The following is a 23,593-nucleotide window of genomic DNA, read 5'->3' on the forward strand; positions in this document are numbered from 1 at the left end:
TAAAAGCTGGTATATACTATCACAGAATACTGGATAGATACCAAATAAAAATCATCCCAACAAGTTTACATTTGTAGCATGGAAAAAAAAAAGGAAGCTGCATAATTCAATACTTTACAGTTTACAGAAAATGTAAAATGTTTTGACTCCCAATCAAATATTTTGGCTTTTTGCCATTTATCAAGTATTCTGCTGATATCACTTAAGACAATTTAATGACAACAAGAATGTTTACAAAAATATTCTGGCTTTCATTCACTGGGAAATCAACTTTGCCGGTGAAAAATGACTTCCTAAGTGTATACAAAAGATTTTACATGGCTATAAATATCACATAATACTGATGCAAGTATACTTTAGTTTATAATATCCATTTAACATCAGTATGTTATGTTGTAAAATAAATGTTAACATACCTTGAAAAGTAAAGCTCTGTGGTAGAAGGTCCCTTTTTTGACTTTCCCAATAGGCACAACATTGCATTTCAGTTCAAATTCGATTTCACTTATGTGAAGTTCCCAGCTGAAATCATGTAGTTTGTCTCTTTCAATTGGGCCACCCATCTTGTCTGCAACAAGCCTGTTCCAGTGTATACCAGGATCAATTGCCTCTATAATTCCTCTTATATTTATCACAAAATGTAACAAAATGAAATGTATACAAGCAATAAGTGAATGACATATAAGTCTTTAATACTTTTGCTATGTTTGCTTTATTTTTTCTGTAACTGGTATATATTCAGTAACTGGTATTTTAAATACACTCACTGTTAAATACAGATAACCATAACTCAGGTCATTCACATTTGTCACAGACTTAAACTAAGGTGCAACAGCTGTAAGCAGAGATTCTGGAGAGGTCTAGTACAGACACAAAGTCCTCAGAGAAAATCATCAGTAACAGTGTAACTACTGAGGAAGTGGTTAAGAAGCTAGTGTTCATCTTTACAACTAACAGATTATGTGAGCCACGTATCACAACCGCCAGCCTTATCATTTGTCTGAAATAGTAATAAAGGCATGAGAATATGTATGACAAAAATAAAGCCATAGGTAATGATCCCAACATAAGAAAGCACCTATATCCATAAAGGGTACTTCAGCTTCTGCATGTGCTTTCTTACATTGAAGCTAGTATTTGAGGGCTGAGAGGTGCGTATTTATGCATTAAAAAGAAAAGAAGAATGGCTCAGTCACGGAAAAACGCACAGTCTGTGCAAACACTACCAAAAGCATGTCCTTCGGGTGACTCTGCACACACAGGATGAAGCCCTGTTCTGTAAGTCTCTACCTCGTCGTACACCCCCCTTCACCTCCCCTGTGCGTGGTCCCTGTACGTAAAGACCTTTGTTTGTCACACCGCCCTCAGCCACAGGCACAAGTGTTACTGAAGGCTCTCACTCCGGACAAGGTGTTGCAGAGCAGACATGGGAATCACAAGCTACTGCTTCACACAGGGAGCTAAAATCCGTGTGACCACCTCTGCAGCGACTGTGAACAGGTTCTGTCTGCACAAGTACACGCACGGCAACCTCAGCGGCCTTAGCTCTCAAGCCTAGCCCGAAGGAGGTACTGGTTGCACCAGCGTGGGCACAGGGAGTTATCACTGAGCAGGCTAGACATGGTGTCTTGAAGTTGGGAATTACTGGGTGAACCTGACGAAGTGGGGGCTCTCAGCAGTCATTTGTGCTGCTTGTGCCTACAGCCAGCCCTCAGGAAGGAGAGCTGGCCTTCTTGAGCCTACGTGCACACCACTCCTGGCTACGCACAAAGGTGTGCCACGTTGGTTTAAAAGGCAACAGCCAGCACTCCTGCATGTCCCTCACCTGCCCTGGCTCCCTCCCCAGCGAGCACAGCCTCGAGCTGCCAGGCTGCTGCTGCTGCCTCCTCCTCCCTATTCAACACATCTATTCAGGCAGCTGCTTGGAATGCAACATAAACATAAAAATCTTCACAGCAAACATTCTACTTAAATTTCCCATGATTGTTTTGCTGCGCTGTGTGTCTGCAAGTATTTCACGGGTGTGTTTGAAGAGCGGTTTTGAAAGAGCATTTTATGGATTTCACCTTGAGGAAGACAGCATGATTTATACACAGCTGGATAGTTAAGGATGAGTATCTGTCCTCTCAAATTTTGCAGTCAACAGAAAAGTCATTCCTCATATCACATTAAACCACTTCATTAAAAATGAGAGTAGAAGAAACAAATTTTGTGAGTCTCGGTGGGATCTGATGGCAAACTCTCCACTTTCAGGAGGCAGCAAGGAAACTGCTAAGATAGTAAAGGTTAAACTAAGGAGAAGATGAAAGCAGGCACACTGCTTGGAGATGACAGTGATTGGTGCCCAGGCTGAGTAGTCAGTGTAACTAATGAATCACACATTGATAACAATAGTCTGTACATGCACCATTGCAATATCCTGGCACTATTAAATCATCAGGATGTTAATTACAGTAGCATCTATAAACTACATTAGAAAAATGCCTCATGCTTTTGGCTCTTAGGAAAACAAAATACAAGACAGTTCCTGTCCTGAGGAGTTTCCAAGTCAAGAAAGGCTTCCAAGGCAAGAAAGATCGTAAGAGAAAGAACAGTCATGGTACCTGTAAGTTGCAACAGTCTCAACTATGAGGTTAGGGTTTTAGCTTGTGCACTCAGGCTCTGTGACACCTGGGTCTCTCCTGCCCTGTGATGATATAGATGCCATATGCAGCTGATGTGTTCATTGGAAAGGATCAGCATAGGTATATAGATGTGAAAAAACCTGAAATTGTCCATACGAGTATTTCCAAGATGAGAAATTTATACCTTTCTGTTGCAAGTGATATTTATTAAAAAAATTATTTTAAAAAAAGCTAAACTAATTCCACCAAAATTAGAAACAACAAGCTTAAAATCTGAAATCATGTCAAAGTTCTGGACAAAAGCTGATCTGGATTCCAATTAAGGATGGGGAAAAATAACAAATTTGGAAAAGTTGTCCTTGGGTGAGAAAACGGTTATTTTACCAATTCAACTTATTTGCGTTATTTATGGAAATATAATTTGATACTCACTGTGCAAGAGCCACAACCTGTTCCCGGGTGGTAGTTAGTGGTAGAATTATCTTGGAAGCATTATTAATGTAATCCAGTAAAATGAAGTCAGGTGGTGGTAGCCATTGTGAGTTTTCTAGTTTTATTTCATCCTGGACTTTAGGTGTAATCTGAATAACTTCTTTTGATTTTTCCTCTTCTTTTTTCCCCTTACTTTTCCTTACATAGAAAACAACAGACACTTATTCAGAATACTGTAATCTCGAAAGTCCAACAGGATATTTTAGACAAATGGATTTGGAGGGGAGGTAGGAGAAATCTTTTCTCTTGATAATCAATACTCCAAAATCTACAAAGCTGACAAGAAGACTTGTGGAACATGCCTTTAGGAGATGGCTAGAAACCAACTGTCAATAGTTCCACATTAATATTGCTGTAAATTCTAATTTTGTTTTTGTCTATGACTCTGATATGCCTTTCCCATATATGGATTATCTGGGGGAGAAAACACTTACCTATATACATACAGAAAACATTTGTAAACAGTTATAGTTTGGTTCCATGTGGATATAAACTAAAAATCATGAACTCCAATGAGTTTCTACTTGATAGAAATCTGGACTTAAAATAAAGAAACAAATGGTATCAAGAGCATGGCTGAAATCTTGCCAGGACACACCAAGCAGTAGACTCTGCAGTTGCAAGTCGATGTGCTTCAAGCATTATGCAAACTGCAACATGGCTTGTTGGATGAAGAATTTATAAGACGTCTGTGGTTTTGCTGACTTTTTTTCATAGTACATGCTACATATTTCACTAATGTTCAGGATTTGAATGACGACTATGATCCTGAAGAGGCATCATAAGCACCTAGCAGAAATATAAATTAAATGCTTCCTTTGCTTAGGTGGAACACTGTGCATTTCACAAGGTATGTAGCAACCATAAAATCAGTATCTTACCAAAGGTATCTTTAAGATCTATGCAATCAGACAGTTTAGGACTTTTCAATTGTGGGAGCAGATGGAACTTGTGTTTTGTAAGCATTGTATTTTTTTTCAGCATAGGTCCTGAATAATTCTACTGTGAAATATGACTTACTTTCCTTTGTTTAACAGTTCTGGCTTATTTTTTTTAAACCCATAATACTTCTGGGCATTCTTGGAAGAAAAAAATAATAGAAATAATGGACCACTAGAGTACATGGCTCCAGGGCCAACTGTCATTATTGTATGTTCTTCAAATTATTCTTAAAATTTTTACAATGAACAGCACTCTTAAGAGGGAAGGCATTAGACAAAGCAGAAGGGCATATATCATTATCAGTAGTTTAATTCAAGCAATTTGTCTTCAGAATACTTTGCAAAATTTTCTTTTACCTTTTGAGATTTACCATTTTCATAAAAAGCCCTTTTCATATGTTTCATAAAGCACATTAATTTAGAAGGATAACCAATTAAGATTTAATCTTAAAATTATAGAAAATTCACCACCCTCTTAAATAAACTGTTCTCATTATTAATTACGCTTATACTTGAGAAAGGCAGACAAACAATTTTCTTTATCTAATCTGACTCTATCTAACTACAGCCAGGGAACTGCATAATGCTAGATTAAACAGCACCTCACTTCTCCATTTATACTTAGACATTATGGGTAAGAATACCCTGTTAAAAACCCCCTGCATTATTGCCACTTCTCTGGTGTCTGACTTAGCAGGTTTTCAAAGCAACAACTCTTACAAATGGTATAATTCTTGTTCCTTGACCATTTTCTCTCCTTGTTCCCTGCTCTTCCCTTTCATCCTCCCAGTACTTTCTTTTCCCTATGAAAAGTGCACTGCTAAGTCACAGTGCTATAGCAGGAGAATTTGTTCCCTATTCCTATCTACAGAAATGACTCTTGAATCACTTTTATTCTCCTACTTTCCAATTTTCACAAAGCAAACACTTGAGAGGGATGGGTTTGAACAGTAATTGGTTTGGTTTTTTTGCTGTTGCTTACTTCTCTCAGGTATGGCTATGTTCTGGTCTTCAGTGGAATGGCTGCTTTAAGGTTGTCTTCCACATCTGTCTCTACCTTAATCCTCAACTCTTCAGGTCATCATACCTGTCTAATACTTTCCTCGTAAGGAACCATGGAGGGGCTCTCTTATAGCTCAGTGCTACAAAATAACCAGCAACTATTACAACAGACCACTGTCTTTTTCCCGTCCTCTTTTTTTTATCCTCATTTTACCAGTGGGAATTATGACAGCAGAAAAAAATTACTCCCCTTTCCCGAAGCTGTCTTACTGCTCCTGAGACATACTTGCTGTGAATGCAGAAGAATATTCAAAGGAGAACTCAGGCCAGTTAATGCTCTCCCAAGATGTTTCTGATTCCTGTTGCAACTTCAGTACAAAAGGCCAAGGGGTCACCAGAGGGTTAGTTTGAGGATGAAGGCAGCCAATGCAATATCCTACCACCAAAAGACAGCCATGACAGCTACTTTCTTTCCTTTTTTGCATAGCTTAATGCCTTGCTTGTTTTTAGAAAAGGAGCAAGTGAGTATTGTGAAGTATTTCCTTAAATGCTGTGCTGCAACATAGCACAGAATAAATGCACATTTATCAGTCTACATTAAATATATTTTAGCCCAGTCAATGTGTATATCAGATATGCAACTGTTTGGGTAAAGATGTTGCTATCTCTCTCTGCAAATGTATGTCAAACTATAATCTAGGCACTTCCTCTACATCTGATTCAAACACTTCCAGCAGACAATTACAACTGCCCTTTCTCTTAGCCTTCAACTATGGTTTATATAAAGTAGTATCACTTTTTCAAAACAATGGCATTAAACTATGTTCAGTAGTACTTTGTAAAATAATGATGAACAGAAACGTATGATCAAAGGAAAAAAATATGTAGGAAAAAGTCTAAGCATGTTTGAGACTTGGAGTCAGCTACTGACCTTCAAGTAACTCCCATATATCTCACAAAATTAATAATAATAATAATGATGTATGAATTATGGATTCAAAATGAATGACAATGGGGTTATAAATCATACAACTTGATCATGACATTCAAAAGCAATTATTTCATACCTGAAGAAAGAAGTTTTTGTATCCCTGCAAGTATACTATGGGAAACTGAACCAGGTATTTGCTTTTTCCTAAAGAAAATATTTTGCTTTCTGAAAGAGTTACGATTGCTAACAGAGCAGTCATTTACTGTGTAATTGACATAAATTACATTAAAAAGCAACTATCCAAGGGTATTGTCATATCATACTGTAATAAACAAACATATTATCTTGTCAGAACAGGTCTCAACTACACAAAACGGTCTATGGCTAGAGCATCTTCTGAGATGAAGGATCCCCCACTGGTGCAGAGCAAACGTAACTGGGGCTTAGCACCTCCCCTTGCCTCCTGCTCCCTTTGAGCAGACTGGCATATGCTCGGTGGGTCATGACCCCAGCACGCTGGGTTATCAGGAGGACCTGCTAAATGAGCAGAACCTAGAACAGTCCTGGTAAGACACTCAAGATGCAGTATTTATTCTTTTGCATTCTGAAACAAGAACCTTCCATAATGCAATTCATATGACCCATTTCAGGTATTTACTATGAAATGATTTAAACTGAATTCCAGGAGTGCTTGCAGTCCAAATAACTTGTCAAATGTAAATGTCTGCCTTGTAAGTCAATAACTTTTGCATAGACTAATCTCATGATTTGGGTCCTCATTTAAGTCAGAACCTTAGCCTTCACAGTCTGTCAACAATTTGTATGTCAGCTCTAAACACACAGATACACATATAATTCAAAGTATAGTATCTTAAGCCTTTTTCTCTAGTGCTGCTTTTGCTGACTGAATACTATTGTCCAGATAACTCCTGCTTTTCCTCCATTGGAGATACTATTGAACTACTGAGATCATAAAGGAGGTTCCAATTGTCTCTTAACTTTCTTACTGCAGATTTCATCTCTCAAGCACAGATACATACATACACAGAAATATATAAGCAGTCTAAGAAATCAACCATTATCTCTATCAATAAAATGCCTGTACAGACAGTAGCATATCACAGGTCATGTATGAGCTCCAAGCTAAAAACTGCAAACATAGTACTTCAGTTCCTACAAGAGACACACCATCTCTCCATTTTTTTTTAACCCTGCAGCAGCACTTAGCACTTTGTAATGCCCACCACTGACTAGAATTCATAGCCCTGAGGCATGGCCAAGGCTCCCTATGTCATAAACCAAGAAACATCAGAAGTCAGGAGTGGGACCCATAGAAACCAGCATGATAAATGGTCAGCTCACTAAGTTAGCTAACAGAAAAGCCAAGAAGAGTTGTAGGTTACATCACGTTCCTATCAAGGATTAGATTCCATCCCATTGATGGCAAGGAGGCTCTATTTGGATCAGTTTTGGAATCCTGAACATTTCCCTGGAATTAGGCATGTACACCTGCGTTCTCCGAAGGGTACCATTGTGGTCATGATTGTGCTGTTGTTTTACATGATGCACAGTTGGGAGACCATGGTTCAGTTTTTTCCACAAAGGGTTAAGTATTTTATATTAAAAGTCATCAAGACAAGGACTAGAACTTTGGTCTCTACTCTCTCAGGTAAGTGCCCTAACAACTGAAGCTTTGTTCATTACACCTCATTGTTAGTGAACAGCTACAACAAACCAGGAGGAGACTGCTAAACCCCAAGTATCTTGCGATCTGCAGGTGGGAGGGACAGGCTCAAATCCTCTTTCTGTAAAAGAAGGAAATTAATTTCCCACTACAGTGTGAGAGATTCTGACCTATTTGGTATGAGCAGACATGCCCACCAGATCAGTTCCACAGAAAGGACTGCAGGACTGTACCTAGTGTATTGTATGGGTGAGAGGGAATCCTGCAAGAGTGAGGCATTTTTAGGCTTGTTGCTGTCAAAACTGGGACAGTTCTGAGAACACTCTTCTCAGATTTTAGTCATCTGTAGAATTTCACTGGAAGAAATTTAATCTAGAAATAAGGATGCATGTAGGCAGTGTAGGAACTTTTTGTGGGTCTAGGTTCTAAATTGAGAAAGAACTTCCACCCTTATTTCCCTGTGACTTGGTTGTCAGGCTGTAAAGTATCAGCATTTCACTGCCTCCAAGGGATACTGAAAGGAAAAACAGCCAAATACCTGGGAGATGTTCAAATACAGCATGGGGAGGGAGGACAAATAATTACTAAGATAGACAAAAGAAGGTTAATGCAATTAGGAGGTTAAAGAAAGACTCTGAAAACATTTAACACTGTATTTGAGTATTTGTACTCTGTTTGGAAACTATCACTATTTTCAATCAGAATTCTATTTCTAATGATACACCAATACCAGAACGTTGACAACTAGTAAATCTTAAACCCATACCTTGCTTTTTCTCTACTGCCTTTTCTTGAAATAGAAGGTGACAAGATAGCCTGCTCATAAGATGAAACTTCAAGGCTGAAATGGAACAAGATATTTTTGTATGTTATCTGCAGAGTTAGTATTTGCATGTTAGACTATGAAAATGGAGTTCTGATTTTAAAGGATGGTAAATATATTCATAGGAAGTATGTAAGTGGAAGAAATAACTAAACCACTAATAAATCAGATATTGATTCAGATATCAAAAATTAAGTATGGAATACCAAATGATGGACACAAAAGTAACTGCAGAGTAAGACTGCTGCCAAGGTGCAACAGCAGGAAGCTGTATCAAAGTCAAAGAAAACCTGATAGTTAAAGACAACTCTAAGGATCAACAAAGAGCATGGAACTTTAATTTGTCATTGATATTTTTGGACATATTTATGGTGTCATACACCAGCTTAAAAGGGAAGCTAAAGATACAGTAAACCAAATATGTGACGTGTTGACAGAGAAGAAGGTTTTGGACTTGCAAAATATTGGTAGAGCATTCTTTGATCTGTGAGACTGTTTACAGGAAATGACTCCCAGTTAAACAAGTCCAATACCAACTTCCTGCATTCAAATCTAGAGATGATTTGTTAGGCTGGCTTCAACTTAAACAGAGAAGAAACGGACACAGGTTCTTTATCAAGCCTGAAATCTTGATGCTTGGCTTTGTCCTGCCTCTTTAGATGTTGTGCTTAGAATTCCATGCATTTGTCTGTACAGGAAGACCACCAAATCACAGGTTTCATTGTCACATGTTGACATTCAGCTCAGATGACATATTATCGCAGATGACAAGCTTTGTTACCACTAATAGAACACTGGATGTCCCACCATGAGGAATCAAAGGGTGTTAGATGAATGACTCTTAACAGCTAAGTGAAAAAAGCAATTCAACTGAATAAATGCTTTCTATCTAGAGGGGAAAAAAAAGTTACTTTCCAAATTCTTGTTTTATAAAATACAAATCTCTTGCCTTCTAGGACATGAAGCACTGTGCTGGGATTAAAATAGATCTCTCTATTTTATGTATGTGTACATATATCTATACAATGTATTTTGTACTGGAAACAGTGGAAACGATGGAAAAGATGAGCTATTGCAAAAAATGCTAGTGATCAAACATGACTCACTCTTCTTGTGGTTTAGCATTAATGAAGATTACGGCCCGATGGTCAGTAAGTTCTTGCATACTCAGTTCCTCCAAAGATAAAAATTTTTCTCCAGGTTTTATCTACAAGAAAATTAGCATAAAAGATAAGGCGTTCTGTTCAATTAAAGATTAAGAGAAAAAATATATTTAAAAGGTATCTAAAGATTAATTTAAAATTCCTAATCTTTAACAGATTTGCATAAGAACTAATAAAGCAATTAAAATATATGAAAATGTTTTCTTCTACATTTCCATTTTCTTCATGAATTTTCTTAGAAAAGACGGTTTATAAATATTTCAACTTGTACTTATTGTTAATATGTCATTCCAAACAGTTCTAGAATAAGGAAATGTTCCTGCTTCTGAAGTCTTTACAATTTAGGATGGAATTTTCAAAAGCAGCCAAGTGCTTGAGAAACAGGTATTTCACTGATTTTCAAAAAGACTGGTACTTCTAATTAATTTTGGCATTTTGAAAAGTCCTTCTCAGATCTGACCTGAATACAGCACTAGCAAGTGAACCTGGAGTCAGTCTTTATATATAAACACTGCTTTGTGAGAGTCATGACCAAGGTGAAAATATGAAGTCTTTACTTCTTTGTGTGAAAAAAAACCCAAACAAGAAGTCCATAGGTCATTCAGTGTCAGGTTAGTATTAAGTACACTGCAGGGAGAGAGAGAAGAAGAACTAAGGTCTGAGAAAGGATCTGGAAAGGAACTAGGTCTGCCAGCTTACATAGGATTGTGAAGAAGATCACAACTGGGGAACAGCATGAGGATGATGAGATTTCCTCCATGAAGAAAGACAATCAAAAGAAATTAGTACAAAAGCTGGGAAACTTCAGAAGAAAACAAAGTATTTTATATATCCAGATTCTGGCTTTTGCTAAAGTACATTTACTTTTTCTAAATCCAGAAAATAATTTTACTCTTTCTAAGTAAAGTAACTTATTAAAAGTAGCTTACCTGACCACAGTCATAGAATCCATCAGTAATGATATTACTTGATGATAAATATCCCATCTGGCTGTATTTTCGGGAAAGATTGTTGTCAAGTAGCTTTTCCAGAGCAGCTTCACTAAAGTTATTTTTGCGCCCTGTTGATAGATTAATTTCTTCTAGGATGTCTAAAGCACTGTTAAAACAAAATACAAAGGCTAATTCATCAATACACACCAATTAATTGTTATTATACAGTTCAGAGTCAGTTTTCAGCTTACCAAGGTCAAGACAGATTCATTTCCAGCCTTGTCCCCACTGGGCCAGCAAGGAGCTGGCTGTGCTGCACAGAATTCTTTCTCTAGGAGAGGAAAATGTCTTGCAGTGCTCAAAAGCAAAAGCAATTCCTTTAGGCAGTTAAACTGTTACATAAAGAAATGTGGACAGGATGCCACAACCTTTTATCAGAACCACACAGAACCTGAGAAAAAGAAGGATGTAAATTTAGAGTAAAAAGAATAATGAGTCGACCATATGATACAGTTCAGGGAACCTCTCTTTCTCTCTCTGCAACTTGCAATGCAATTTGCAGATTCCAGTTGTGCATTATAGAATGTGTGAACCCTTCCGGTGCTGTGTTTGGGGCAGCTGCAGCTGGCAGAGATTTGCTAAAGATGGATGAGCACAGAAACACAAGCAGTTGTATCAGCACCACCAGGATGGCAGGATTTTTTGCAGCATGGAGGTAGAAAAAAATAGTCACGGGGACATGGGAGGACAGGAATACATTTCTTAAGCTGTTTCTGGTGCTGAAACCCACACACCAATAACTTCTGACCTGGAAAACTTAGGCAAAGTTCACTAAGAAGACAAAGGAAGCTGAATCAGGAGAACATAGCATACTGTGGTTTTGGAACTGTTTTTGGATAGAAGAAAGAGGAAAAAAAGAGGGTGATGTGTGTGTGTGTACATATAGACAGGCATTATTCACATCCTAAGGAATCAATTTCATATTTTTTTAAATATATATATATATATAAAAACGAACTCCACATTTAGACTGCCCATTTCCCTTTGTGAACTACTCTGGGAGTCTCAGCTGTGGACATTTACAACATAGACACCTGAAGGTACGTTAGATGAATTCCAAAGAGTAAGTTTTTCAGGCAAGGCAAATGACAACCTTCTCTTTTAGAAGAAAGCAATGGGAGAAAACAGCAGAAGAGCAGTACAGGCTCTTTGTCATACAGCATACTGTAGGAAAGTCACGTAACCAGCAAGTAATGCAGGGAAGAATTTTAAAGGGAAAAATGAACAAGGAAAGGCTAATGTGTGCAGCAGTGTCTAAAACAGGTGACACTACAGGCACAATGGCACATCACCCTCACATGGAGGAAAGATAAGCCAAAACCAGACAAATACAGCCACATCAAAAATTCTGTGAAAACGCAAAAACCCCAGAAAAAGGACTCATACAGGAATGGAAACAGACTTCCAACAGAAAACAAAAAGTAAGGGACAAACCCAGAAGACCCACAGGCAAAGTGAGACACAACTATTCAGGGACCAAAACAAAAATAACTGTTTCATATGCTGCAAGTCAGAGAAGAAAATGTAGGCCTGTTACTCAATGTGGGAAGAAAACTCGTAACAGATGGCACGGAAAAGACTGAAGTGTCTGATGCCTTTTTTGCTTCAGTTTTCATAAAAAGGTTGCAAGCAGATGCCTGGCAGTAATATTAATGAAGAGGTAAAACCAGTAGGCTTCATATGTCTTGAATAAGTTTGAGGAGACATATCAGTCCCTGAGGACACTTACCTCATACTACTCTATGAATTGGCAAAAAGAACCTCCAAACTATTTGTAACTGTATTTGAAAATTCAAGGAGGACAGGTTAGGTTCCAGAAGAGTGGAGAAGGGCAAAGACATTATCTAGATTTGAAAAACAAAGAAAAAGGAAATTATAATAGAGATCATTCAGCCAAATTTCAGTGTCCAAAGAACACCACATCAAATTATTAAACAATCGGCTTGCAAGCAACAAGAGATAAGAGCCATTATGTATGTGTCAGGAATAAATAACGTAAATCCTTTCTGTGATAGGATAACTGACTTAATGTACATGCAGAAGAAGTAAATGTGAGATACGAGTTGACTCTGAGATATGTTTTGACTATAATAAGTCTTTTCACATATTCCTACTTGAATACTCATGAGCAAGTCAGGGAAATATGATCTACATGAAAATAATATGAATTAGCGTAGTGCCTTACTGGTTGAAACACTATGCTTAATACATTATTATCAATAATATGCTGTCAAACTGGAAGGACACATAAATTAAGAGTCCTACTCTGATACTGTCACAAAGAAGGGATTAAATAAGGACAGTGCCATGTGCAAGATAAAGACAATAATTACTGAGCTTTATTTGATGGTGATATGACCTCAGCTGAAGTACCACATCCAGGCTGGGAGGGAGCACTTCAAAATGGCATAAATAAACGAGAGAAATTCAGAGATGTGTGACAAAATGATACAAGATTTCAAAACAAAAATAAGTTTAAGTAATTACTTTGTCACGGAAAGGAAACTGAGTAGGACACGGAACGTGAGAGAATTCCTTAAGTTAAACTCAAATTGCTATAAAAAAGCGGTTATTTGATCCCACCAAAAGTAGGACAACACGTAGTTGGACTGATTTGCTGAAAGGATTCTCCAGCATGGGAGCAGGTTACTTTGGAAAGCTTTTTTCCCCTCAGAATTGGTATTTACACTACACAAGTGAAAATATGTCAGCGCGCATGATCCAGTCTTACAGTGGGCAGATGGATAACATCACCTTTGAGGTTCCTTCCTGACCTAAGTTTCTGAGATTCTTACTCTGCAGAATCCCCTCATAAATGGATCTGAAGTACCTGTGCAGTAATCAGAGAAATGTCCAGCAGAGGGAGCCGGGCAATTACATATATTTTCATTTAACAATGCCTACAAAAAGTCACCCTGGATAAGGAGCCCTTCTTACAACCTAAACCAGCTTTTGTAATTCAGATATTAATGCGTGAAACTTGGAGTTTCTAAGAAGGAATAAAACAGAATCTCTTTTACTTGACACGAGCACACCTGCAGTTAACCAGAGCTTGTAAATGAAGTTTAGCCTGTTTGTAATAGGTACAATTTACTGTATTATTGAACCTAGCCTGAAACCTTATTTTCAGTTTCGTATGTATGGGGCACTATAGTCCCAGTTTTGAATGATATAAGCACAGCTTCAATATAAAGCCTAATTCAGGCTAATAAATAAACATTTTTATAATTCCAGTCACCTCTCTTCAGGCCTACATTTTTTCTCAACATTTCTGTTACTTAAAATCAATACCATTTCATCTGTAACATCTGTGGTGCGAAATTAGTTTCTGCTTATCAAAAGGTATAGCTTAACTTTATTATTCTGCTATAAATATGTAAAGATCAACTTAATAAGAGTTCTCACATCAAAATCTTCTCTCTGCCCCTTGATACTATTTCTACTCACCCTAGCCTGCATAGTTCACCAGCGGTTAGTTCATCACTTGCACAGACCATAACAGCCCAACACGCATTTCTTCTGACTTCTTCATTCTTGGAACACAGCAATTCAACGAGTGGTCTCAGTCCACCTGCATCTCTTAACTACAAAAAAAAATGAAGACATTGCCACTTACATATTTTGTCTAAGCCAGCAAAAACAGCCTGTGAAATTCACCTTTCAGAACATTTAAACCTTGTGGACAAGCTATGCTGGGCTGGTAGAAAGGCCAGTTATGGAATTCTGTGCTTCTGTGAACTCTGCATAGGCTGCAGCTGAGGTGAGATTCAGAGCGGTACATGGCACACATCCCTTCTGGCTCTTGCCTTGCTTCTCAGTTACTAGATTATGGTGTGGAAAATGAAGAGACTATGCAACCCAAGACTGCATGGAGACTTACACAGCTTTTTCTGTGTTCTGTTGCCTCCTAGCAACTAATTTACATCACAATATATTTGAATTTGTATTGTATTGTATGTATGACAATCTTATTAACATCCTATTCTCTTGTGTGCTACAGTATCTTTGCTATACACGCTGGAGGAAATATCGCTTATTTGGATTTTTGAGGAGAAAGACATTTTAAGGACACTGAAAGAGGTAGATTAATTATCTATGCCCCTTATTCATGTCCTAATTAACAGACTTGACCCATGAGAAAACCCCAACTTATAATCTATGAATGCACATAGCATCATCATTATTTATGAACAGAAAATAGTATGACCATTGATAAACAGCAAAAAGTTCAACTTGCTGGATGCCACTGATCAAGGGTTTAATTGTATTTTGGGTCTTGTCTGAATTACATTCACTCCATGCATATCCAGTATCTTATTAAGGAAGGTCAGAAATTGCTGTTCAGGACTTGAAAATGGGAAACAGAACAACACTGAGGGAGAGTAAAGAGGACAGAACTTCTCATCTTCAAAGTTCAGCCAACAGTTGCAACTGAAAAAAACCCTTAATGTTTAATGCTCATAAACAGGTGGATTAAGACATAGCACTGGTTAAAACTCACTGAAGCCACTGAAAAGCTGTAAAACATTAATGTGGTGCAAAAAAATACAAATTAAAGAAAACCTTTTCCAAGTTCTCATGACATACTGCTAAATTCATACAGCTAAATTCAGCTGAACAAGCCTATGATGAAAGTGAAAAATTAGTTACTATCTAGAAAGCCCAGGACTTTGAGGACAGACAGACAGACAGACGCAAAATACAAATATTCTAGCTAAGTATAACACCAACCTGAGGATCTAGAAATATTATAAATAACCACAGCCTGAAAGAGTAGTGTTACCTCAGTTCTTGCATCAGCATCACAACCAAATGCAGCCACAGTGAATGCTGCTTTGCTTTGCACTTGGCTGCTGGTTGAGTGCAATGGTTCTGCAAGCACACTCATAATACCATGGCTCTGGATATTTATGCGGAATGGCTCTTGCATGGCCAGATTTGTTAGCACTGTAGCAGCATTAGCAATGGCTCCATCTCTCTGAGCATTCAAGGTATTTACCAATGGCTTAATTCCTTCAGCCTCAGCAACAGCCCTAGCAAAATGAAGAAGGAAAAAAATTCTGTTATTTTAGGACCATTTTTTCTTCTTAATGTGCTGTATTTACCAACTAAACTAGTATTATATTACATCTCAAGATTTTTTATATATATATCTGTATGTCATTTATATATGACTTGGTGTGAAGTTCAAGAGTCACAACATAAGCAGACAAACCAAGTCACCAACTTTTGGATTCTTTAACTTACTAGGACATGGATTCTTTCTGAGGTTTTGAACAAGTGAATTAAATCTTGCATCTTTTCAAAGATGCTGGATTTCTGTATCTTTAGGTCCAGGCAAATGCCTCTGCAGACTCTTATCACCTCTCCCCATAATCACTCTAGCACTACTTCTAATGAGGATTGTAGCGCACGGAGTATTACCTTGTTGTTCTTTGTATTGTCTCTGCAGATTTCTGTGAGCAGATACCTAGGTGGCATAAACATGGCACACCGAGCTTCTGCCATTCTTATAAAGTAGTTGCACATGGTGCATTCAGTGCAATGTTGAAACTATTGAGCTGGCTTTATACAAGCAGATTTAGACAGCAGGAGTACAACAGCACAGATTTCAGGGCTGGCTATGACTATGGATCCACATCAACTAGTCTACCGACAGCAGATCCAGTTTAAATATTCCCTTGGCTCCTAGATGACATTGCAGCTGTGGCTGAAGGGTGCTGCCTCTCAGCAGTGCTGGGACAAACACTAGTGTGGCCAAGTTCTAAGCTAGATGTGCAAAACAACCTGTTTGCAATTAAAATTGGGGAAGATTGTTGGGATTTTTTAAAAAATACTTTCAGAAATTTAGGTTAGAGACCAGCCAAAAAAACCCAAACAGCGGGAGAGGCACTACTATGGAAATAGCAGCTTCAGGCAGGAGACAGCAGAACGCGCAGGCAGCTGCACTGTTAGAGGACACATTTGCAAATGACTTAAATCTGACATGCTGCAAAACTGCTAAGTCACATGGGCCTACATCTCAGTCACAGCAGAAGGAACTGGCCTATGAGCACTTAATCTTAACATTGCTGTTCTGCTTCTGGCACTCACCAGAATAATGCCTTTTAAGAGAAAAAAAAGTCAACTTTGTATTTAGTATCTGGGGTAAAGAATATATTCGAAAGCAGCTAGTGACATGGTCTGTAATGATGGTGAACTCTTGACTACAACTCATGCAAACCCTGAAAAGAGAACCTGGCCTGGCTGAGGGGAAACTATCGTGCTCTAACAAATCTGAAAAGGCTTATGTTTCTGGGCTACCACATCATTATGGGTTCTTTGGCTTCTTTGCCATAGGCAAAAGAGACTACTGATACAAATGTAGTTTACATTCTTCAAATGCCATAAGATATTCCATATCTTGAGGTTTTTGTTGACCTTCTTGCCAAAAATTTGCTTTCTACTAAGCAACAGGAACTTGTCTATACCATCTTAAATTCATTTCAGTGGGATTTTCTCCAATGTCATTATAAACCAGAACACTATAAAAATTGAATTGTCTTCCTTCTGAGTTTGTATATAAAATTTGATCAAATGATTTGAGGCATATGTCCAATTCACTATCTGCTCTTAGTAATTTTACATTGGGATCATCTGTTTGTTAAACAAAAGTTGGCAATATTGTTAGCAATGGAAATGCACAGATGGCAATTTGAATTTTCCTTGCAACTGCTTTTAATCCCCTCTTTTAGTACATTTTGTCTGTATCAAAAACATACCAAACCCTCCCACCTCTATACAAGCATATCTAAGCACTTGAAGAGTGTACATTTTTGTAAGTTTTGCTAAATTTCTCTCAACATATTAATAAGTGAAATCTGGATGTGAAAATCTTACTTTTACTGTAACAGTGTCTTACCAAAATCTAACTAACCTTTCGGTAACTTCCACAGTTACAAAATAAACACAAGTTTAGAAGTATTACATATACAAGAAAGAGTTATGCTATCAAAGACTGTCAAGGCATTGATAAAAACAAAAAAATCTCAGGCATGCTGATAGTCATGCTCTTATGCAAACAGGACAGAAAGCAGAATACATGCCAACGTGTGCCACGTAATCCCATTACATGGGCAACATGATGTAGATCTTACGAAGAACTCATTTTAGTGCAAGCATGTACAAACCAGATTTTCAGGGAAACGGATGCAGATACTCCTGAGCATACCTGGAATGAATCAGCAGAGGCTAACAGGGTTTGTTACTTTGATCCCTGCCATAGCTACAAGGTGATGGCAGCTCACAGGTAGTGCTGGAGCATGGGTGTAAGGAAGGCTAGCAGGCAGGCAGTATTTACCAGTTTGGAAAACCAGGGAAAAGGTAGCTATCCCGGGACAAAAGGGGACTAGGATTATTAGCTTGCATGCAGCATAAAGGTATAAGGCCAGTTTGGTGTTGGCTAATTAATCCTCCTGGAGCATCAGTAACTTTAATGCAAGCACTTCAGTTGCTGTTCAGAAGCAAATTCCATGTTTTCAGATGTCTTGCACTGCACTCCTCAGACTGACTTAAATTAGCTGGATTTAACCTTATCTGGGTGTCCTCCTTCCCCTTCTCTCCCTTGACCAGATAAAGAAGGACTGAAAATGTTTTGTTTGGGTTTTTGTTGTGTTTTCCCTATTCTGTTTGGTTTTTTCTTTTTTTTTTTTCTTTTATTTTGTTGTTTGGTTTGTTGTTTTTTTTTACTTAGGTAAGGCCACCGTATTTCTAGGTTCTCTGGTTAATATTGTCTTCTCTTCCCCATGAAAATTTTATCCAGATTTCCAGCATCAGGAGTGCTGTAGCTCTATTCAGGCTACTGTATATGTAGAAATCCTGAACATGTTGATTGCACATGTAAGGATCAGCTATACACCACATGTATCACAGGTTTACCAGAAAACATCACATTCATGGCACGTGTAACAATGACATGATGTACCTGCTGGTGAAGTGTGGGAGAGACTCACCATACACACACACAGAGCCATGCACAGAAATGCATGTCCATAAGCTATTAGATTTACAGCATTACACAGCATACACACATACCTTACCCAGGAAAAAAACCCAAACCAACATCAAACAGTTTTTCCCGTACAATAGATACACAGAAATTCCAGGATTTATGGGACAGATCCACTACTCATGAAATGCATCACTGCATCTCACAGGTGCAGTAAATCCAATACTTCTGCAGTACGTATAGGACTTACTATTCCTATACTACACCCAATAATACATGTATTCTCCCATAGGAAATCCAAATAAACATATAGTCCCTAACAGACTGATTCCAGGATGATACACGTAACTGAATGAGGTAGCCAATCACACTATAAGCAGATTTACTATAATTTCCATAAAGCCAGCAAGTACACAAGTACTTAACAAAGGAGCAAGGTGACAGCTCCTCATGTGTTCAGAGCTGACCTCAGCGAGGTATAGAGCACAGCCAATTTTCTCAAGTGCCACTCAACTTCAAAAAGGTTGAGAACCACTGATTTAGAAGATCATACATATTTATTTCAATCCTGCATTCTACTACTACGCAGATTCATTTTGAATCACAGTTTCATGAGTAGAGTTTAATCAAGTAGCACAATGGATCACAAGGCAAAAATAATTCATGTTAGAAGTGACAACAGCAGGTAATGACCTTTGAAGTTGAAGGTAACCACCACCTTTGAGGGTAAGATTTTAAGAGTGGACACCTGAGGGCAACGCTATGTCCTGGGAACAGAGGTGTGTACAGAAGAGGTTATGAGGGAAGAAGGAAGAATGGGGAATCCATAGTTCAACCCACTCCTACCCCACAGCCTGCTGCAGAACACAACACCAGCCCTGTCAGCCTGGCCACGGAGCCCCAGCTGCTGAAGAGACAGCAAGGCCTGACCTCAGAAGGGAACAGAAAGAATTAACGTGCTTAAGTTTTTAAGGTGCTGAAATACTACCACATTTAGAGCTAAGTACAGAGGTCCTCATTCCCTTCCATCTTGGGCAGAGACATACACTGTGTAGTTTTGTAAGTCAGAAGAAGAAGCTTCCACCAGTACTGTCTCTGCCTAATGCATATCAGCGTAGCCTCTCTCCCTGCCTCCAGAACACACTCTGCTCCAGACACATCCTTCTGAGATGGTGCACTTCATCAGTGCTCCTACTACAGGACTACAGCCTCAAGGAAGAAGGGAGCCTTCGTTTAGCTGAAAAAAGTATACCCCTTTTGATGTGGAAAAGGAGTAAATGATATAAATCCACAGCTTTTTTCCTCTGCGTTATGTAAAGATTCAAAATACATCAAATTCCCTAATCATGGAGAGAAAAGACTAGGGAAAAGGGAAGAGAACAATGGCAAGCAGAAAAAAAAAGGATGTTGCATTTGCAATATCGTCATGTTTTTTTGAGAAATGGAAGCTGAACTACAAACAAAGACACAAACAAGAAAAACCAGACAAGTGGAGAAATCAGAACTCAAAGTTAAAATAACTTAAATGTTATGATCTATAAGCGCATGGTTATGATCATTAGAGTGCCTAACCTAACAGGGTTAGGTGTTTATTTTAACCAGCGTATACATGGTTCAGGGACCCTAAAGACCTTAACCACGCCCCACAGTGAAACACTAAAATTCTGATTACAACTCAATTCAAATTACTGCATTCAAGAACAGCTAAAATATTATTTCTCAAGTGTCATTGGAAAGGCAAACATTAAAAGGTCAAATAATACTTAATTTAAATTATTAATTTTAAATATACATTATAACAAGTTATTTTCTTGAAAATTCTCTAAAAGATCACTCAAGACTCAAAGAATAAACAGTGAGAGTTCGCGAAAAGCAAATGTTTTCTTTACTTTTTTTACTGCAAAAAGAAATTAAAGTTGGCAATAAAATCATTACCAAAAGTTTTTTGCAACACAAACGTTTTTAAACAGTAAGTTTGGAGATGCATATGAATTTTACTGAACTGAATATTTTGTTGCTTCAGTTGTCTGGGGTGCAATAGGAAAGCTCAGATATTGGTGGTGTGTTCTGGAAACAATCACCAGTAAAAACTGGACCAAAACTCTGTGCTTTTTTAAATTTTATTTTTTAGGATTATAAGCTCTTTGAGGCAAGAACCACCTCTTTGTTGACATCAAATCAAGTATAACAGTTGTCAGCAATCAAGACTCCTAGCCATGGCAAGAAAGATAATGGATTATTTACTTGGTGAATAGGAAATGGTTCAGCTAGCCTGTCCTCCTGAAGAGAAGGTCTAGCCTAATGGAGAAAGCAACTATCAGTCTCCAAAGAGCTGACAGAAACCTCTGAGACTGCCCCCCAAACCTCTAAGCAATCTTCCATGGAGGGGAGATAGAGGAGAAGAGCAGTGGTACAGCTTCACACCACTATTTACTCTGGATTATGCTTAATTTACATTAGTGAGATTGACACTTCATAAAATGGTAAAGTATGTTTGGTTTTGCTTCTTCTACCACAACTGAACATAAACTGGTTTATATTAAATTATATTTTTATTCACTTCTATGCTGTTTACTTCCCCCATTCCAACTGAGGATTTAACACAATTTTGACTCAGAAAAAAATTCAAAATTTTCCTCCTCACAAAGGCCATTGCACTCCTTATGGACTTCATTTTCCAAATGTATTTGCAACTGCATGTTTAATTTCTGTGCAAAATTACCGTGATTGTGTGTGAGGTGCTTAGCTAGCCATTTATGCCTGTGCATATCTCATTTTCATACATAATTGCATGTAAATTATGCATAAGAATTATGCATCTAATTAAACACACATTTTTTAAAATCAACTCTTATCTGTGTTAAATCGCATGACTTCTTTTTCACACAAAGCATTTTTGATCCAGCTCTATTACACAATTTCTGACGGAAGGAATATCATAACCAGAAGTTTGAAAAACCTCAGGAAATAGCTTCCTTTTTATCCCTTAAATTTATTAGTATTCTTCATTTGCCTTGTTATGCCACCAGAATAATCACATTCAATAAATGTCTTCTGTATCTACCAAAAATTTCACTTTGTGGGTTAATTATTTTCAAAAGCAATTGACTGTTGTATATAGACACTTACATTTTATTTAAAGGCTAGTATTACTTCTGTTTTCTTCACTATACAAGGGAAATTAATGTCAATAGGTTTATTCTGAGTAAGGGAATCTAGCACAAGAGATTGCTCAACAGTTTGGGGCCCCCTTTGTGCTAACACAAAAATACTGATGATATCAACAAACTGTATTATTTTTTCATTTCAGGAACTGAACCCCTCTATTCCATTTTTTAATGACAAGTATCTTGTTAAAACATCACAAAACCAAAACTCAATAAACCTCACTGTACAGAAGCAATAAAACCGTAAACTGTCTGGGTTAGCAGAGGCTGTAACACCTGACTCATACACAGAGATCTTCTTATGTTTGTTATTGAATTCATCTGACAAAGTTACACAATCTGAGTTCTAAAACTTCAAAATATTCCAGGGGCATTGGTAATGAGCTGTCTATTCATGACATCTGAGCCTTTCAATTATAATATTATTTGCAACCTTTATTAAGAATTTCTGACACTTCCACTATTATGAGAAAGGCTTGAAATTCAGAGGCAATAGAAAGCTTTTTTGCCTCTGAAATATCCCATGTAGCTTCAGCCAGGGTAAGCACTGAAAAAGATGCTATCCCTCTCTCTTCTTTCTGATCCAAGAGGTAGTGCATGCAAAAATCTGTAACTCAGCACAAATGTTGAGAGTCTGGAATCCACATTGTTACAAAAGCAAAGTACCAGGGAACATTCAGGAGTTGCCAGAGCAGCCTTCGCAGAGATGTAAGGGAAAGAAAGAAAAAGCCAAAGCAGGGTCCTCACAACTGCTCATCTGAAAACAGGGACTGAGGCGGCAGTGGCTGTTCACCACTCCAAGCACCAGCTGAGGAAGGACAAGAAAGCTGTGCCAAGGAAGTCTCCCTACACTGTACTCGGACTGTGAAACCTGGCCCCATCTTTCACTTCTGGATAAGTCTTTTCTGGATGATGGCAGCAATCTGTTTTGCCTTGCTAAAGGCTCAAGCTCTTAGGCTGATTCAGAGTACAGAAACTTAGACTTTTAGTTTTCTCTCTTAAAATTAAATCTCTAAGGAAGTACACATCTACTACTATGTTAAGATAAAATTACTGAGATTGTAAAAAGGATTAAAATTACTTGTGAAAGCTTATTTTTACACCCTTGTGTGCATGACAGTCAAATTAGACAACATGCCACAGTCAGTGCACAGGTTAACTTCACAGCAGTGTAGAATTAATTTTGCATGATCAGCCATGAACTTGCAATTCCCTTATATACACTTAAAATAAGTAACTTCACACTATACTGAAATTAAAACTTATACTTAAATAATTTGCATTTAGTTTAGAAATACTCTACAAAGAAAATATGCATGTAAAAGCACCAATACAGTTGTCTGAAACTTACTCAAACATAAAATAGGTCTTGCCACTTTTAATTCATAAAAAGTACAACTCATCTTAGTGCATATCACTGAATCTCATCATAGGGTTAGACACTCCGAAAAAATCATTGCAGTTGTGCCACTACATAAAACACAGTTTTCTCTTCCAGGCTTAGGAGTCTCCAGCCAGGAAGAAGAAAGTTTCACCTGATCCCACAGAAATCTACCATGGGAAGTTACAAGTGACAACACACATGCTCTGAGTGCAATTCCAGCCTTCCACAGCTAAGATAAATAGTGATCATACTGCCAAGGCTTTGAAGGGAGTAGAGTACAAACAGCCCAAAAGCTTCTGCTATATCTATAATGGGTAGAACTCCTCTATAGTTACCATTATCCCAATTTAGAAGTGTTTTCTGTCTGAAACTATTTTGCATATACTTAGGCTCTCATGCACTT

At 37.9% G+C, this 23,593-nt stretch overlaps 1 protein-coding gene across 1 annotated transcript in view; it reads right to left on the bottom strand.

Moving 5' to 3' along the window:
- Positions 1-23,593, bottom strand: part of ARMC3 (armadillo repeat containing 3) — a 122,559-nt gene that overhangs the window by 21,839 nt on the left and 77,127 nt on the right. Inside the window, exons 14-20 of the mRNA XM_080384902.1 lie at positions 15,436-15,685; positions 14,100-14,236; positions 10,590-10,758; positions 9,604-9,704; positions 8,441-8,515; positions 3,057-3,254; positions 417-579 (exon numbers count right to left, since the gene is read on the bottom strand). Of these exons, the coding sequence (XP_080241028.1) occupies positions 417-579; positions 3,057-3,254; positions 8,441-8,515; positions 9,604-9,704; positions 10,590-10,758; positions 14,100-14,236; positions 15,436-15,685 (1,093 nt within the window). The remainder of the gene's footprint in view (positions 1-416; positions 580-3,056; positions 3,255-8,440; positions 8,516-9,603; positions 9,705-10,589; positions 10,759-14,099; positions 14,237-15,435; positions 15,686-23,593) is intronic.

Source organism: Falco punctatus (genome assembly GCF_963210335.1).
Source record: "Falco punctatus genome assembly, chromosome: 4".
Lineage (NCBI taxonomy): Eukaryota > Metazoa > Chordata > Aves > Falconiformes > Falconidae > Falco > Falco punctatus.